Raw genomic sequence first — 18934 nt, 5'->3', positions numbered from 1 at the left:
CCAAAGAGGCCAAGGATTTGCGGATATCCGCCAAGACCCCTTCTAACCCTAGTACTGGTGTTGTGCCCCGGGTCACGGGGATGGTGCAGCAATTGGTGCTGGAGGTTCAGGTAGGTCAATATGCACCGATGGACTGGCTGCTGCAGTAGGGGCAGCTACAGTGGGTGGCAGCGAGGGAGAGACTGGAGGCTGCGCTCCGCCCCTCCTCGTGCGCTTGACTGGGGGGAAAGCTGCGCTTGGAGCTACGTGGGACCGCTTAGGGCGGCTGCTCTTAACCCCACCAGCAACATGAACGGGTGCCCCCATGACCTCGCCTGCTTCCTCTCTGCCTAATTTTTCCAGGACCAATCTCAACAACTGAGATAGCTCTGGATCATTCCCACTTCTTTTTGGGGCGCACGCCTTCCTAGGAGCCATGATTGAATGTAAGATGCGAGGATCCCCCCCAATCTGAAAATGTCCAAAAACCTATTTTTAAACCGAACCCCTACGCCGACGAGACCTCCACAACGCGGCCCTGGACGCGACCTCAGGAAATCCTTGGAGTCGGGGAAGACCGAGGATGACCTCACCGATGGACCAGGAGCACTGCCGTCACCAAAAACTGATCGCGGGACGCCAAAGAATCCTCCCGAGGACGAAACAGCCAGCAGACATCAATCGCGGGACCCCGCTCCCGTCCGGCCGCCGCGAAATCTAGAAGAAGGACTTGCCTTCTTGGGGGGGCTGTTAAATAGCCCCCCCACCAGTTCGCGGCGGCCAGAACCGGTCGGGGCCCAACGTGGACCCAACGTTCGTCGAGGGGAAGACTTCCGCCCCCGGGCCTCGCGAGGCCCGGGGGCGGAAGTCCGCCCGGCAAACTGCGCACCCTAGGTGCGCAACAGAGGGGAGTGCCGGGGCCACGTAGCCCCCGACTCCTAACGGGCCGCGCCCCCCCACTTTGGCGGGGGCGCTTTACCCTACGTTTGTTCCTCCTTAATGCTGTTTTGTTACCGCGTTGGCCATTGACTATGTTACATGGATAATTGTACGTTTGCCGACACGTCCGACTGCAAGCGGACTTCTTTTTCCTTTGGTGTCTCTCCTTCGCACTCAGGCTCATTGCGGCTGTGGCACTTTGGGTCGGCTTGGTTATGTCAACTGTTTTACTTTTAATTTCCATTTAAGTGGCAAGAAAAGTCCAGTTATCAATTTACAACGCCAAGTGCACAAACATGGGAAAACACAAGACCCATTGCATTGCAAATGCTTGCGTTATATGTTGTTGTCTATGCCACTGTAAAGTACTCTGATGCGGTGCAAGCAGGTCTTCATTATACAGAACCTCAATAAATAACAATGCAGATGTGTGACTGCCCTTTCCTGACAGTAGACTCCGTGCTCTTAGCCCTTACCTGAGTGTTGGTGGAAGGCCGTCTGTGAGCCCACGTTACATGCGCCCTTGTCCACGTTACACGTGCCCTTGCCGACCTCTATCAGAGGGAGAGGGAGTAAAAGCGGCATCATTCCCATGGCCCTATAGTTATTTTAGGGCATGGCGCTCAGGCTGTAAAATGTAGTGATCGATTCTGAAGAAAGTTTGGTTTGTTTATGAAGGAGGGTCAGGAACCTGCCACATAAGTAGATTTCCTGATCTACATGCTCGTTGTTGTGAAACCTGTTTTTTGGAAGACCATTAAAATAAACCTCTTAGGAAAAGTAACCAATTTCATTTGTATACCTATTTCAAGTGTAGAAATGAATTCATATGCACTAACTGGAGAGTACTGGTTGAATAATGTGCACTGTGCATATATCTGCCCAGTGTACTTTACATCATTCAATGTAACAGGTCCTGGCGTGCCAAGGGAAGGAAAGTCTGGGTGAGAGCAGAAGCCGGTGCATCATGGATAAGCATGACTTATCCTCTCCTTGGTCAGATTTTTAATATTGCCCACCTGTGCACTCCCAATGATGTTCTTCCCCCAAAGATGCATTTGACTTTGACTTGAATTTGACAAATGCTCAAAATATGCATTCTTTCACTGTTTGTCTTTACCCCAATGATTCGGGCCCTGAGTGCAGAATTCAGAATGCCTACTTTAATGGCATGTTACATTTAACACTTATGATACATCTCTTTCATACAAACCAATACACTGTAAGCAGTGTAAAAACTGAACTACAGTATTCTACGTACCTAATCTGTTATAGAAACCTACTATTACAAAGGCTGTGCTGAAACTACATTAGAGATGCCATTGGCGAAGAACCGTTCATTAATATCTTTCTTGATTCTTTTTCCTACTCCAGCTCGACCTCACCAAGCCCATTGAGGACCAAGGACCGCTGGATGTTATCATTCACAAGCTTACTGACGTCATATTGGAAGCAGACCAAAATGACAGCCAATCCCTGCAGCTGGTTCAGAGGTTCCAGGTAAGTCAAAGTGGCTATGACATCGCTACCTTGCCTGAAGAGTTACCCATTCACAGGACCGTAGTGGGTGATAGATGGACACGAGCCCGGAGCTCCACGCTGTTTTCAGAAGGTTTATACGTACATAGATATTTGTGGAAATAAATACCACCAGGCACATTATCATGCTTGATGCTTTATTGAAGAAGCCACATAGACCCAATATTCAGGCTAGCCTCATATGCATATTTGCATACAGTGAGCCTTCTCATAAATAATTTACGTAGTCAGTGGTTGTCATGAAAATCTGACATGGATCGGGATATCGCGGATCAAAGTTTGGCACCACTTGCCTGCTTAGTCTTCAACTTTGGTATCACACTGTAGTTGCTCACTTTGTTTTCTTTTTTAACTCCATTAATTGATGTTTCCATGGTCCTCGCTCTTACCGAAAGCAGAGATTTCCTAGATATATCAACACCCAGACACCCTGTTCTAGAACTGCACCTTCTCTACTCTATTATTATCTACGAGAGACAATTAAGTCAGCGCAACACAGATTAAAACTATATAACCTGGCTGGCCGACCAACCTGTAGTGTTGGCCCATTGCATCCTAGTATTGTCCTTTTTTATTTTTATTTTTTTATTTAGTCCACAGTTTAATGTGTGCCCACTTGTTGGCTTGCAGCCACTTGCAGAGCTGGAAGTTCAGCGTTACGAAAGTGCATCATGTGAACATAACCTTTGGGTGCATATGCTTCTTCCTGTACGTGTTATAAAGTTAAGAGTTATAGTTATGGCCATTCTAGCAACGGTGGAGAAACAAGCGGTTAGTAGGCCCCAGACAAAAATGTTGGGTGGTAAAAGACAGCCATAGTTGAGATGCAGTGGGTGCCTTGAACCCCTATACTCCAGTGCCCCACTGCACCACTTGCACTACTGATAACTTTGCCCTTCTCCTGCAGCACGGTCAGTGTGGAACCGGATGCCTTCCCTTTCCAGAAGGCTTCCACTATTGTCTTTCCTTATTTAGAATGACAGTTAGTGTCTTCTTAGTGCAGCTGTCACGTTGCAGAGATTGCAAAGACACATTAAGGACGTGCTTGAAGCTGACCTAGAACTGCATTCTGCACTTTGCTTACAATTGACTTTGTCTTTCTGGTTGAAAGCCTTCCAGACAGCACCGCTGTCTGGTTGCAAAGACATATTGGGAGATGCTGGAACCTTACCTAGAAATGCATTCCGCCTGTTGCTTACCATTGACTTTGCCTCTTGTCACTCACAATTGCATGTTTTCTGTTTGCTGGCTTCATTAGTTTTAGGCTGTCCAGCTTGAGTTATTCCCTCCCGCGGAGCATAACCTTTTTACTATCTACCTGTTTTTCTCCTTCTATTCTTCCGCAACTGTTCATTTTTTTAGAACTTTTTATGTTTTTTTTTTTGTGTATCACTAAATAAGAATGCATGCTTCACTCCCTCACTGCTATCTCTGTAGCTTCTGTAAGGCGTTTTGTGGATTCTGTAGTCACTTCTACCAGAAGCTGTTTTGTTTTTTGAGGTGCTCTTATGTGGATGAAAGTGTATGTTTTCTTGAAGGTTGCTTTTCACTGGGTGTGCTTCACTAGTTGCCATTTCATGTCTTCCACTGGAATGCCAGAAGCTTTCATTTTGTTTTTATAACTTCTAAAGTCAGTTAGCCCCCCAGAGCATGGCGTTAGCTTTATAGCATACCAACAAACACCCCTTGCCAATTTGCCCCTTGACCAGGGACCTGAAAATATAGTAAAATATATACATTGTTATACACGTTTGCTGGTAATGAAATGTTTTAATCTAACAGGAATGAAAGCACTTGAATGTACGTTTTTATTTCTTTGGGAAATCTACCAATACTTTGCAGTGAATAGCAGTTCAATTTAGATTTCTATTTTGATATGTTTCTGGTGGCTGCTTACTTACTGTGATCAAGCATTTCTGGGATTCTTAGGATGTGCTTTCCACTATGTTCAAAACGTCAGTGTAAGTTGGGTAAGTCAGTTACTTTCATTTATGGTTTGTCAATTGAACATTCATATTGTTTTGTTTATCATAATGCTAGCTTATTTCCCAATGCATACAATGTTGCACTTGTGTTTTATGTAAGAAAAACATAATAGAATGACTTTCCCTCTCTTCCAGTATTTATTTATTTAGAAATTAAAAGCGCTTCGAGCTCTGGTGTAAAACAGTGCTTTTGCACTACTTTTTAAAAACATTTGCAGGTCAATCTCAGCTCGGTAAATAAAAAGAAAAAAACAGTGCCCTTCGAGTGCTAGCACGTGTGTCAAATGCATGTGTGTGACTATTAAATGATGTGAGTCATGTCATTAGGTCTACTTTTTTTCTCGGCGCACGGCGCCAATGATGCTGTTCACCATGGCTCAAAACATTGACAAAGCCAATAGTTCTCATAGGTGAGACCTATTGCCTTTTTCAGTACTTGCTATTTTTTATGGACTAACACACTTCCTTTTATTGAGTTTTTACCAAAGCGCTTATTAGACCAGAAGGGGGAATTAAAAGACTCCCGCCTGCAGTTAATTGCTTTACAACAATACCCCATGGGGCGGTGGTGTATTCGCCTGCTATTTAGTATTTTACCATGTACCCCGGCTATAGGTGTAGTGTGTGCCGCAAGGAAATCTCCTGCTCATCTTGGCCAGGCTCTTTGCGGGCTCAATAGAGAGCCCCCAAGCCCCCCCCCCCCTCCCATCATTGGTGTAGCGCCATTTTGCTAAGATAACAAAGAAATACTTAATTATGTGTCCCAAGGCACTGCGTACACATGAAGCAGACGGCAAAGATTTTGGTTAACATGGTCTGAAGAGCCACTCAGTAAGTCGGCACTTAGAAGCAGAGCGCTGTATGAGCCTGACACGGACTGGAGAGACGGCGCGTAGCACTCACTGAGGACAGTACATAGTCTGAAGGTGCAGTGAGGAACATGGCCTTACAAACAAAGTCCACTAGGGGACATTCAGAAAGTGTGACCCTGTAGAACAAAAAGGGGGGGGGTGCAAATGATGTCCGAGTCACCTAATGTCTATACATAGAAAGCACAATAAGGAGAACACGGTGATTTCACCGACTCCTGCTGCTTTCCCGTACCCTTGAGCACTCTAAGAATCCCTCTCCGAGTAGAAGCTGATCGAGTGAAGGCCGCCAAGGATGTCCACTGACAGCCATGTACTTACTGGAAGCACACAGTGAGTGAATATTGACCTCCAGCTCGAGGGCTTGAGAGAGCATTCACAGACGGATGGAAGAATGGGAATTGCAGTTACATATGTTGGGCACATTAAGAAACATTTGAGTATGTCCCTGCAGACTGAAGACACACATCGCGTTCATTGAGTGCTGCCTGATGTACTGAAGGGACATTAAGATGAAACTTCAATAAAAAGGCAAACAGACAGTAGGCACATGAGACACCACTCGATGAGGATAAGCCCATATGTGACACGCGAGCTCATATCTCAAAGAATGATGGCAGACTAAGAAGGGCACTTGGAAAATGGTCCATCTATTGAAATCTCTTCGAGGAGTGTCCAGTGAGTACAGCTCAAGATAGTAAATGTGCACTAAGGTGTACTAAAGGATTGCAACCATAGACTGTGGTCCCACAGAAAGCTTCAGGGAGCAGATCCCAGTGTGAATAGAATGTGAAGCAGAGAGCCACAATATGGATATGGGTAGTGGTAGGTAGTGCGTTGTAAATACAAAATAAACAGGTCCTCCCCTATGCTACTTGCGTGGTTTACACAAGGTGTAACTTTACACACCTCTTGGTCACAAGCCGGTGCCTAGTGTGTGCATTGCGTGAGCAGATCCCAACCCTGCAGCCAGCATCCTGTCAGCAGGGGTTACTTGCAGACTCCTTCATTGTTCCTTGGTGCAGGGGATCCCGCAGGGCATAAGAAAACGAAAAATCTAAGATGAAAAGGAAGCACAATGGATTAGCTTTTTAAAAGTATTTGCAACTAGGAGAATCAGAGAGTATTAACTGTTGCCACTTGCTTAATATTCAGCCAATATGGTCATTATATTTGTAGCATATCAGCAAAAGCCTGTTTTTTCACTTTGAAAACATCAGTGATAACCTAGAGCGAACCATCTTATTTCCAGAACTCTGCTGTTGCCATGGCTTTGTTCTGGTGGATACCCCTTGATAAAGGAATGTAACAGAGGATGGAGACTGATATTGATCATGAGTGGGTTGGTTCTTCCCTGATTGACTTTGCAAACATTAGTTAAAATTACGCATTCATGAACAGAGGCCAAAGCCTCATCTTATGAATATTCCCAGGTGCTAGTATGTATCTGGAAACATTCATCATCGGCCTCCCCCATCACTCCATCTTGACACCAGAAGCAGTGCAAGTGTGGAGTCACAGGAGCAGCATAGTACCACCTCGGGGCACCAATGTTAGTTTGTTAACCCATCAGTGAAGATCCGAAGTTGCTCTGTTTGGTTTCCTCAGGCTTGTTTAACATGCCAAGTCCAGAGAGACATCAGCTTTTTTCCACAATGTGCTAAGCCTATTGGCAAACTTTGGTTGATCAGTTTGCATCTGATTCAGACCATATCCATATAACTAAAGGGATGCCCCATGATGATGATGATAGCAGCGAGGCGGCAGCAGAAGCTAGTGGGCATTACACATCCCCTAAGACAGAGATTAAGTGGCTGCAGAGCTGGCCACTATGGAAGTCCCTTGCTTCTACGCTGTATTAAAGAATGCAGCGGAAGAGTTGTAGCTGCCCCGTCTGACACTGGACACTAGGTCCAGCATACTGACAGAGGTCCTGCAGCCTCCTTCGGTAGCGGCAGAGCTGCTGCTACCATTAAATAAAGCCTTGCTTGACCCCAGCCTGGGACAAGTCTGCCTCTGCTGCACCCATGACCTGGAGCATTGCCAGGCAATATAGACTCACTGCAGGGGATCTTGCACATCCCTCACCAGAATATTTGGTGGTAGAGGTCTAGTTCTGATGGATACAACTACCTGTGGATTCCTCACCTAATGAATACTCCCATGGCGCCAGCATTCGACGGAAATCTTCTTACTAGTCTCTGCACGTCGACGAGGACGTCACTCTAGCCCGCGCAACGCCGCCTGACGTCATACAGGCAATAAGAGGTCCTCGACGACGTGCGGACGTCAGTTCCCTTTTTTCCGTGCATTCGAAACGGTTATCTTCGAGGGAGCAACTGTTACTTTTTTGGTTACAGTGTATTTTTGCTGCGTAGTCTTTCGCTGTGGTAATAATGTCGCAGAGAAAGTCTGGATTTAAGCCTTGTCGTGAGTGTGGAGGCAAGATGTCGGTGACGGATCCTCATTCCGATTGCCTTTGGTGTTTGAGCTCCGACCACGACGTCTCGACTTGTGATTCATGCCAGCACATGAATCCAAAGGCCCTCAAGGAACGTGAGGCGAAGCTGTTTATGGCTAAATCGAAGGAGAAGCATCACAAGAAGTCTTCTTCTCCAAGACATCGGCGTCATCGAGACTCCCGGCGCCGTAGAGAATCTCGGCGTCATTCGAAGGAGACTCGTTCCAGGTCTTCGGATCGGCGCCGAAGGACATGGGAGATCAGTCCCACGGTTACGCCGCATCCTTCGACGCCGTTGCCCTCGCCGGCGTCTCCAACTTCACCTGGACAGGCGTCGGTGATTGAGGTATTGGAGCCTCAGGTGTTTTCTCCGGCGCAGACGCCGAGGCCGGCGTCGGGGTAGCCTCCGAGACAGGGACCTCAGTATCCGGCTTTTCCCACCCCTGGAGCCGATAGTTCCGCATTCTTGAATGCAATGTATGCCATCTTCCAACAGATGGCTCCAGGGGGTGCTCCGGCTGGGCCTTTGGCCTTTTCTTTGGGTGATCCTGCGCCTCTTCGGCCGGCACCCTTTATGCCCTTTCTCCCTTTTGGGAACGTGGGCTCGGCGCCAGTGTCGGCGCCGGTGGCCGCTCCGGTGGCTTCAGAAGGATTGGCCCCGGGGATTTCCATCCCGTCGACGTCGAAGTCGGGATTTCGGCCTGTGACTCCGGTGGGTCCATCTGCTTCAGCTGCTCTTTTGTCGGCGCCGAAGTTACCTGTGGCGCCGGACGCGGCGTCGGTGGCTTCTGAAGATCGGCGCCGATCTTTGACTTCGGCGGAGGCATTGTCGACTCCGCGTATTGAACAACGACTTCATTCCAGGAGACGTGCTCTCCGTGTATTAGAAGAGCAGGAGTACCAACGAGCCCTGGAGGAAGGAGAGCTAGAGGACTCGGGTGATGGGCTGCGTGGACTGGAGTCGGCCAGTGGGCTGGACACTTCCCCTGAGTGGGATCTTTCGTCCCCGGGGGAATATACTGAGGAGGCTGCTTCCTTTCATGCAGTGGTACGGAAGGCAGCTAGTTTTTTGGACCTGCCTTTGCCGGTGGTGGAGGCTAAACAAAACCTTTTAACAGAGGTGCTACATCCGGCCTCAGCTGCGGCGGAGCCTCTGTTGCCATTTAATGACGCTCTGCTGGATCCGGTGTTAGAGGTGTGGAAGAGGCCGGTATCTTCCCCAGCAGTTCACAGAGCCGTGGCCAGGAGGTATCGGGCGGCTCCGACTGACCCTGGGTTTCTATCTAGGCACCCTACGCCGGAGAGCTTGGTGGTGCAGGCCTCCTGTTCATCCAAGTCAGCGCCTGGTTCTTTCCCGACGGTGCCTGGGGACAGAGATTCAAAGAAGCTAGAGGCGCAGTCAAAGAAGATTTTTTCGTCCTGCAGTCTGGCGTTAAAAGCCACCAATGCAACCTGTATCCTGGGGAGGTATATTCATGCTCTGATGGATGACATTTCCTCATCGTTTACAGAGCTTCCCCAGGGTCTTTTGGATCTTGTCTCAAATGCCCAGGCTGCTGCGACCCAGATTATCCAGACGGGACTGGATACCACCGACTCGGTAGCCAGAGCAATGGGCACAACTGTGGTGGCAAGGAGACAGGCCTGGCTCCGTAACTCGGGCTTTTCTGCAGATGTACAGTCCACATTGTTGGATCTCCCGTTTGATGGGGACAAACTGTTTGGAGCCAAGGCTGATTCAGCCTTGGAACGTTTTAAGGAAAGCAGGGCCACAGCTAAGTCGTTAGGGCTCCAAGCTCCTTCTTCCACGGCCTCTTCCAGATTTTTCAGGAGGTTTCGTGGATTTGGCCGTGGCTCTTCCTCCTCTTCCTTTCAGGGAAGATATCAGCAACCTGCCTCTTCCCATCCCTATAGATCTTTCAGGGGGAGAGGTAGGGTCCGCACCAGAGGAGCCTCTCAGCAGCACTCTGCCTCTTCCTCATCCTCTGGCGGGGTGCAGCAGGGGAAGCAGCCTTAGGCTTCCACCATTTCCCACTCACTCCTCTCCTGTAGGGGGAAGATTACAGCATTTTCTCACCAAATGGAAGACTGTTACAACGGACACTTGGGTTCTCAGTATTGTGGGAAAAGGCTACACCCTTCCCTTTCGGGAGTTCCCGCCCCTCATCCCGCCCCGCCCTTCTTATTGTTCAGAAGAACACCTCCTGTTGCTAGAACAGGAGGTACAAGCCCTCCTTTCCAAGGGCGCGGTGGAGTTGGTCCCAGAGCAGGAAAGGGGTCGAGGATGTTACTCAAGGTATTTCCTGATTCCCAAGAAGGATGGTCGTTTGAGACCAATTCTGGACCTGAGGATCTTGAATTGGTTCCTCAAGCAGGAAAAATTCAAGATGCTGACCCTAGCACAGGTGCTTTTGGCGTTGAACAAGGAAGACTGGATGGTGTCTGTCGACTTGCAGGATGCTTACTTTCATATCCCGATACTCAAGTCACACAGGAAGTATCTCCGGTTTGTGGTGGGATCGCAACACTATCAGTTTGCGGTCCTTCCGTTTGGTCTTACTTCAGCACCTCGAGTCTTCACGAAGGTGATGTTGGTGGTTGCGGCAGAACTCAGAAGGAAGGGGATAGCAGTATTCCCTTACTTGGACGACTGGTTGATCAAAGCCAAGTCCCCGGAGCTTGTGTCGCATCATCTGCAGTCAACAACCCAGTTGTTGTTCGACCTGGGTTTTTCGGTGAACAAGCCCAAATCTCACCTAGAGCCCTCTCAGCGCCTCCTGTTCATAGGGGCAGTACTGGATACAACATTGGGTCGGGCCTTTCCTCCGCCTCAGCGGATTCAAGATATTCAGGATTTGGTTCCAATGTTTCAAAATGGAGCGGTAGTTCCAGTTCTCAAGGTCCTTCGTCTGCTCGGTCTTTTTGCCTCCTGCATTCTGTTGGTCACGCATGCTCGCTGGCACATGAGGGCTCTTCAGTGGTGCCTCCGAAGGCAGTGGTCTCAACACAAAGGGGATCTAGAGGGTACTGTCAAGATCTCCAGAGATGCTGCTGTGGATTTGAAGTGGTGGATTGCAAGCAACAATCTTTCACAAGGAAAGCCGTTCCAGCAGTCGCCACCAGTGGCCACAGTCATAACGGATGCTTCCACTCTAGGGTGGGGAGCTCATCTGGGGGATCTGGAGATCAAAGGTCTTTGGTCTCCAGAGGAACAGATGTTTCATATCAATCTGTTAGAGTTACGGGCTGTACGTCTGGCTCTCAAGGCCTTCCTCCCTTCCCTTCGTGGTCAGTCGGTACAGGTCCTAACGGACAATACTACCACGATGTGGTACATAAACAAGCAGGGAGGAGTGGGGTCGTACCTTCTCTGCAGAGAAGCTCTTCGACTATGGTCCTGGGCAAAGGACCATCAGATTTGCTTGATAGCAAATCATCTGGCCGGAGTCTTGAACGTGCGTGCGGACAGTCTCAGTCGCCATTTCTCGGCAGACCACGAGTGGCGTCTCCATCCAGATCAAGTCCGTTTAATCTTCCAGAGGTGGGGGTTTCCTCGGGTAGATCTGTTTGCCACTCGAGAGAACGCGCATTGTCCGTTGTTCTGCAGCCTCCAGTATCCGATGCAGGGAGCGTTGGGGGACGCGTTTCAAATAACCTGGTGCGGCCAGTTGCTTTACGCATTTCCTCCCATACCCTTGATTCCTCGAGTATTGAGGAAGATTCGCCAGGACCGGGCTCTAGTCATCCTAATAGCTCCGGATTGGCCAAGGAGGGTATGGTACTCCGACCTTCTCCAACTCTCAATGTGCCCTCTGCTCCGTCTCCCTTTCAGGGCAGACCTCCTCTCGCAGTCGCAGGGGCAGGTTCTACACCCCAACCTCCAGAGTCTGCACCTACATGCCTGGAGATTGAACGGGGCAACCTGAGTTCCTTCTCTCTCCCGCCTGAGGTAGTGGATGTTATATTAGCGGCCAGGCGACACTCCACTAAATCTATCTACGCTAATAGATGGTCTAAATTTTTGCGTGGTGTGGAGAGAGGCAGATTGATCCTTTGCATTCTCATCTATCGGACGTTTTGTCTTTTGCTCTGTCTCTAGCGCAGAAAGGTTGTGCAGTGGCTACCATTAAGGGTTATTTATCGGCCTTGTCAGCCTTCATATGTCTTCCAGACCAACCATCTTTATTTAAATCCCCTATTGTTATCAGATTCCTGAAAGGTCTTCTAAATAAATATCCTCCAAAGCCATTCGTTATGCCGCAATGGGATTTGTCTTTGGTCCTGACTTTCCTTATGGGGTCCCCTTTTGAACCTATGCATTCTTGCCCCTTAAGGTATTTGGTTTTAAAAACAGTCTTCTTGATAGCTATAACATCAGCAAGGAGAGTGAGTGAGTTGCAGTAAAGCCCCCTTATACAACTTTTTATGGGGATAAGGTGGTGTTGAGGACCAAGGCTGCTTTCCTCCCGAAGGTTGTTTCACCCTTCCATTTGGCTCAGGCAATTACTTTGTCCACGTTCTATCCTCCGCCTCATCCTTCCAAAGAGGAAGAAAGACTGCACCGTCTGGACCCAAAGAGAGCGTTGAGCTTCTTTATTGATAGAACAAAGGATTTCAGGCTGGAGGATCAGCTGTTTATTGGATACGTGGGCAAGAGGAGAGGAAAGGCAGTCCACAAGAGAACACTATCCAGGTGGGTTGTTCTTTGCATTAAAATCTGTTACTCTTTGGCAAAGAAGGATCCTCCTGAGGGCATTAGAGCTCATTCCACCAGAGCTAAGTCGGCCACTTTGGCCTTGGCCAGAGGTGTTCCTGTGGTCGATATCTGCAAGGCCGCAACTTGGTCGTCCCTTCACACTTTTGCAAAACATTACTGTTTGGATTCTGAGGTTAGAAGAGACGGCCATTTTGCACGGTCAGTGTTGCAGGATTTCTTGGTTTGACCATTTAGGCACCCACCGCCGGGCGTGGTACTGCTTTGGGACTCTATTCATTAGGTGAGGAATCCACAGGTAGTTGTATCCATCAGAAGAACGAGTTACTTACCTTCGGTAACGACTTTTCTGGTGGATACATTAGCTACCTGTGGATTCCTCACGGTCCCACCCGCCTCCCCGTTGCCTTTCTGGTCTTACCAAGTAATCCTTGAGTGCGCTCCTCTTGGTCTTTGAGGGTGCAATAGATGTTGTATATAATATATTTATATATATGTATATATGTATATATCTTTGTGTATATACTTGATGTGTATATATATTTTAAAAAAGAGAGAGTTATATATATATATATAAAAGATTTACAGTTATTCATGCAATGTTGTGTATTTTTACAATATAATGGGATGTTGCCATGCTCTTTCATTGCATTGCCTGGTTGTTCTCATGCACGTAAAAAATGATTGGTACTGACGTCCGCACGTCGTCGAGGACCTCTTATTGCCTGTATGACGTCAGACGGCGTCGCGCGGGCTAGAGTGACGTCCTCGTCGACGTGCAGAGACTAGTAAGAAGATTTCCGTTGAATGCTGGCGCCATGGGAGTATTCATTAGGTGAGGAATCCACAGGTAGCTAATGTATCCACCAGAAAAGTCGTTACCGAAGGTAAGTAACTCGTTCTTCTGTACCAAGCAGAACCCAGGTGCATTCCTAATGGTGCCTCAAGACAGGGAGTCCAAAATCTTGGAGGCATTTGGGAAAAGGTGTTCTCTGCCAATAGCTTGGTATTGTGATCAGTAAACTCCTCATGCCTGCTTGCCAGATGTATTCATGCCTAGTGGGACATGGTACAAATGGTGGTCTCAAGTTTAGTGGCTATGTCAATGTAAGAAGTATGCAGTCCAAAGTGAAAGAAGGAGAAGAGGAAGATATTTGTTAGGGGTATCCGTGGCATCAGATTGGAGGATCTGATTGCTCAGGAGCAAGAGCCCTCACCCACCCAGAAGGGTGTCATCCTTCATCAACAGGAAGCTCCTCGTTGAGCCGGTGCTGTAATGCTCAACGAACTCCACCAGGGGGCTCAGTGCTGGAGATCTTTCGATTTTGCTCATTTTGAAGGCCCAAACTAGGATTCCAGTCCTGGTGAATTGTCATGGTCAGTTTTATCATTAAAATAGGCAAGAAAAATGTCAACCTTCTTTGCACTTATTACCATTTGAGCCGGGTTGGACGATTGCATCCATTTCCGGGTAATACACTATTATACATAGTGTTTAATAATAACAAGGTCACCTGCATATTAAAGAGATTAGGGATTCCTTAGTTATTTTTAACCTGACCTTACACCAGTCTACTCACGTAATCACACTGTACATTGCACCTCACTCTTCAAATCAGCATGATACAAAAGAACTCCGGCAAAGAACACCCTGGTTGTGCCCGTTGAGCATTGCAGCGTCGGCCTAATGAGGAGCTGCCTCAGTTATGAAGCATGATATCTTTCTTGGTGTGTGAGGGCTCTTGCTCCTGAGCAATCAGATCCTCTAATCTGGTACCTCATGCTACCCCGATCTATATCTTCCTCTTCTCCTTTTTTTCCACTTAGGCTCTGCATACTCCTTATATTGACATAGCCTGTTTGTGGGGGTGTATGCTGGACCTTGATTTTCCCCTATCCCCCCTTTTTTGTATTTTGACTTATTGTACAGTGGTTCAGCCATGGAACTTATCTCTGTATTGAAGTAGCATTACTGCACTTATACAATCAGTGAGACTTTTCACTCCCTGACTTTCCTCCCCTTAGGGCGCCACCTAGGCTCACTTTTGCCCACACATGTAGGACACAGCATGACAACCACCATTATGGATGAGCATCAGGGCTTGCGCAATATGGTCTATCAAATACTCAAAACACCATCCCTGTTTGGCTCAGATGGGACTAGCCCTTCAATCAGGCAGAGTGATAACTGGAATTCCTTGACCCTCAAGAGAGAACTGGTGAAAATTGCACTCCATGGTGCTGTGATGACAGACTATTTAATGGCCAACATAGCCCTCAATGGGTTACTAGTCTGTAACTCCCCAAGGATCTTCCTGGAAGATGCCATTTTCAAGCTTGAATGTGCCCAGGTAGCATGGAAATGCACCAGGGGCTAGCTTATCCTGATCATCAACATGGTCAAACGCCTGGTCGATGTCCTTATAACCAGGATCAACATAGCAGAAAACGCTCCATAGACAAGAATCTTTATTTCCGCTTACAAATCTAAATCAGCCGGAATCAACAGTGAGATCAATGAGAATAAGGATTACTTAATGAAGCAAAAAATTAACAAGCTTCAAAAGGGCATCAAAAGATTTGACGAAGAAAGTCTATCCTTACCTAAGGGAGGACTGTCCTGTAACAGCAGGGGATTCCTACTCTGATGATAGTGGCTCCTCGAGAAAAAGAAACACTTTGGTTAGTAGCAATTACAGTCAGATAGCTGGGGGATTGATGAGAACAAGCAATTACCACCTCCCCTGTTCCTTGGCCATGTTATGGCCCCCTATCGGTGTCCTCCAACTATATGGCCACAGCCTTATGCTTTATACCTCAGGGTCCCCATCAGACTTTCCCTCAACCCTTGAAACCACCTTTTTTAATCAGAGGCTGGGGCAGAGGGAGAGAAAAAAAGAAGAGGAGGGCAAAAGTGAGTGCAATGGCAGGAACCACTGATTCAAACGTAGAGACAGACTCAGAGCCAAACCTGCAACAACCAAAAATAATCATAGTTAATCTCTCGACAAGAGCTTTGTCTGAAATCGAGATGGCCTTCTTACCAAAAGGTGTAGGCTTTGTCCTCACCCCCAAAGATGACAAACTCTGCACTAACTGTAAACTGCACATGTTTTTTTCTGGAAGTTTCACCTGAAGGCATTCTTCCAGGAGAGACCCACGAACAAGACACTAGACTCTGGTTTAAGGAACCCGCCCACATTTACTCCTTCGATGGAAATTATTCCCCACAAAGTATTGAAATTTGAACAGGCAGTTCTCAAGGAGTTGAATGAGATCACCGGTGGGCCTACTTTTCACAATATATCCAAAGCGAAGTGGTTGTCTTTACAATCTCTTGATGATACACTGATTACCATAAAACCTACAGACAAGGAGGGGGGGGGTTCATCCTTATCATGTCAACTATTGATTATGATTCTGAATCTCAACGCCAACTTTCAAACAGAAAATATTGTACCCCAATCACACAGGACCCCACCTTGAGATTGAGTATCAAGATTAATTTTCTAGTGGCTTCAGCTGAAACACAGGGGCTTTTAAGTAAGAAAGAGGCTGGGTTTTAGTAAACAATAGCTCCAAGATTCCTTACTCCTGCATCCTCTCTAAGATCTACAAGGGCTTTCTCTTCACTTCTGCCCCCCGCCACACCCACCCCTCCTGCAGACCGATTTTGTTAGGGATTGGTACTCTACTTAAGCCCTTATTGATGTTTTGTGACAACTTTCTACAGCCTTTTGTCACCAAAATCCCTTCTTTATTTAAAGACTCTAGAGATGTGCTGAACCTTATTGAGGAAGTTAAAGATATGGGTCCGATTGACCTTCTAGTTAACATGGATGTAGAGCCTCTCTACACCAACAATCCCCCAAGATGCTACCTGGGAAGTGATAGAGAGCGTTCTTCTTTTAGAAGTTTGGACATCACCCACCCCAGTAAATTTCAATCTGGTATGTGTCACTCCTTGCGTTAAAAGAACATTTCTTTCAGTTTGAAGACCAACTATACCATCAGACACAGGGTACATCTATGGGCAGTACATTCGCCCCAAGCTTGGCATGTCTTTACATGGCCAATTTTGAAAAGGAGACGATTTTTTTGTGATGATAATCCCTTTTTGGCCCATATCAAAGTATGGCTTCGATACATTGAAGATACACTCATGCTTTTGCAGAGTGACAGTGAAACCTGTGACAACTTCTGTGTATGGCTCAACACGTTGAATCCTTTTCTGAAATTCACTAAAAGTATTTCAGCTGAGAAACTCCCCTTCCTTGATCTACTGATCTCCCTAGAAGGAGGACAGTTGCATACTACTATCTACAGAAAACCAAAAGACTGCAGTAGTCTTCTCCGGTGCGATACACTTCACCCAAAACACCTGAAAAACACTTTACCTTTTGGACAGTTTTTGCAGCTCTGCCATAATTGTAGTTTCACCAGTGACTATGATCAACAAGCACTACTCTTATCTACCAATCTAAAGGCACATCAGTATCCATCACATTGTGTCAAATGGGCACATGAAAGAGCCAAAAATTACAGCAGGGCTGCACTGCTGGAACCACGCATCCGTACTCAGGATGATGCCCTGACATGTGTGACACCTTTCACCCTGATGTCCAACAAGATAAGGAAAATCATTAGAAGACACTGATCAATACTGGGAAAAGGTTCCTCAGTCTTCCTGTGCCATGTTTTGCTTTTTAACATAACAACATTAGGGTCATTATTGTACGTACCAGACCACGGACGGATATCAGACACATGCAACAGCCACTGTGGGGATTACCGCCCATTGTGGCCATCCAACGCGACCACAGGTACACCTGGACACAAAAGTCGCATACTAATAGTAATTCTAAAAATTGTATTTACATGATCACATGCCCATGCAACTAACGCTATATAGGCATGATGCACCCGTGCAGTGAATATTAGAATTATGGAACACCGCAGCAGCATTCGTTGCAAGAAGACTACCACATGAATTTGCACTCACTTCCTTGACACACAACGTACTCCTGAAGATTCTGGTGGGCAGTCTTGGAGGCCCACCCCCCAGATGAACAAGAACACCTTGTTTCATGGGGAACAAAGATGGATCTTCCGTTTGGCTACACACAAAACAGGGCTCAATGATGACATTCCATGGGGTGAATTTACTACTTGAGGAATTATTAGAATCCTTTATATATAATGCCCCACGTATCAGGAAATACTTCTGTACTTGTTTTGACGCTAACAAAACGAGCTACTGGCATATATCTGCCCACATTTGGCTTTAAGCATACTCCTAGATAGCATCGTGTGCTGAGTGTTGTCATAGTTGCGGTTGTTGCAGTGCATTGCACGGTTTGGGGCCCCAGGTCACCTATAGGACCCACATTATCTCATGTGGCATCTGTAACCGCTGTAGACTGTTTCTCTTGTTGCAATTTTTTCACACTTTATTGCAGTTTTTTAACTAGACTTTCCACTTTTAATACCCTGCTCAAGAAATGTGGTACTTTAACCATTTTTCGATTGATTCCTGGTGGTCCTGCGAACTTTAACTGGACTATTTTCCAGGCAACATACCTTTTGGAGTAATGCTTGTTTCTCAGATAGTGCCCGCAGTTGAAGCTGCATGGCCTGGTGCCTTTCACAGGGCCAGAACATGGAGTATGCCCTTTTGGGTCCCCATGTTTGCCCCATTTGTAGACTGCAGTATTTGGGGCCCGGAATCACCGATAGAACCCGCTTTATCTCATGTGGCATATGTGATAGCTGTAGACAGTACTGCTTGTTGCAGCTTTTCTCACACTTTAGTGTCCTTTTTTAACGAGGCTTGCCCCTTTTAATGTCATCTGCTGAAGTAATTTGGTACTTTGACCATTTTTGATTGATTCCTGGTCTTCACAAGACCTTTAACTGGACTAATTTACAGGCAGCATACCTTTTGATGTAGTGCCTATTCCAAGATGGCACACTTAGTTGAAGTCATGGCCTGGTACCTTTCACCGGGCTGGGACATGGAGTATGCCATTTTGGGTGCCCATGTTTTCCCCATTTGTAGACTTTCATTACTGACATCTTCACTCTCGTTTTGAGGTCCTTTAGATGCAACAGGGATGGCATACCTTTCTTTTCTCCATACTTGTGCTACTTCTAAGATGGTGCCCATCTTTAGACGTATGCCTCTGCAACGCCCTAGCATTCCTTATCTTCCACACTGGGTTTGCATTGAGCACCACATGCTGCCTTCCTAATGCCACACTCCCTGCTTGCTCTACAGTTACCTCTGTGGTGTCAGAGGATGGGCTGGGTCTCAGGTGAATCGCGCCCCTCTTTTCTGTAATTTATGTATGTTACAAGAGCCCTTTCCTCTCTTCGAGTCTGATATTGATTCTCCAATGCCGTTTGCTTTTATGCCAGTGAGCTTTCTCACTGCTAATCATGCTGGGCC

General features: G+C 47.1%; 1 protein-coding gene across 1 annotated transcript in view; it reads left to right on the top strand.

The window, feature by feature from the left end:
- Positions 1-18934, top strand: part of ITPK1 (inositol-tetrakisphosphate 1-kinase) — a 480681-nt gene that overhangs the window by 302483 nt on the left and 159264 nt on the right. Inside the window, exon 4 of the mRNA XM_069208217.1 lies at positions 2293-2418. Coding sequence (XP_069064318.1) covers positions 2293-2418 — 126 coding nt within the window. The remainder of the gene's footprint in view (positions 1-2292; positions 2419-18934) is intronic.

This window comes from Pleurodeles waltl, chromosome 9 (assembly GCF_031143425.1).
Source record: "Pleurodeles waltl isolate 20211129_DDA chromosome 9, aPleWal1.hap1.20221129, whole genome shotgun sequence".
In the NCBI taxonomy this organism is placed as follows: Eukaryota; Metazoa; Chordata; class Amphibia; order Caudata; family Salamandridae; genus Pleurodeles; species Pleurodeles waltl.
The sequence above is the reverse complement of the archived record's forward strand: the minus strand, read 5'-3'. Positions and strand labels throughout refer to the sequence as shown.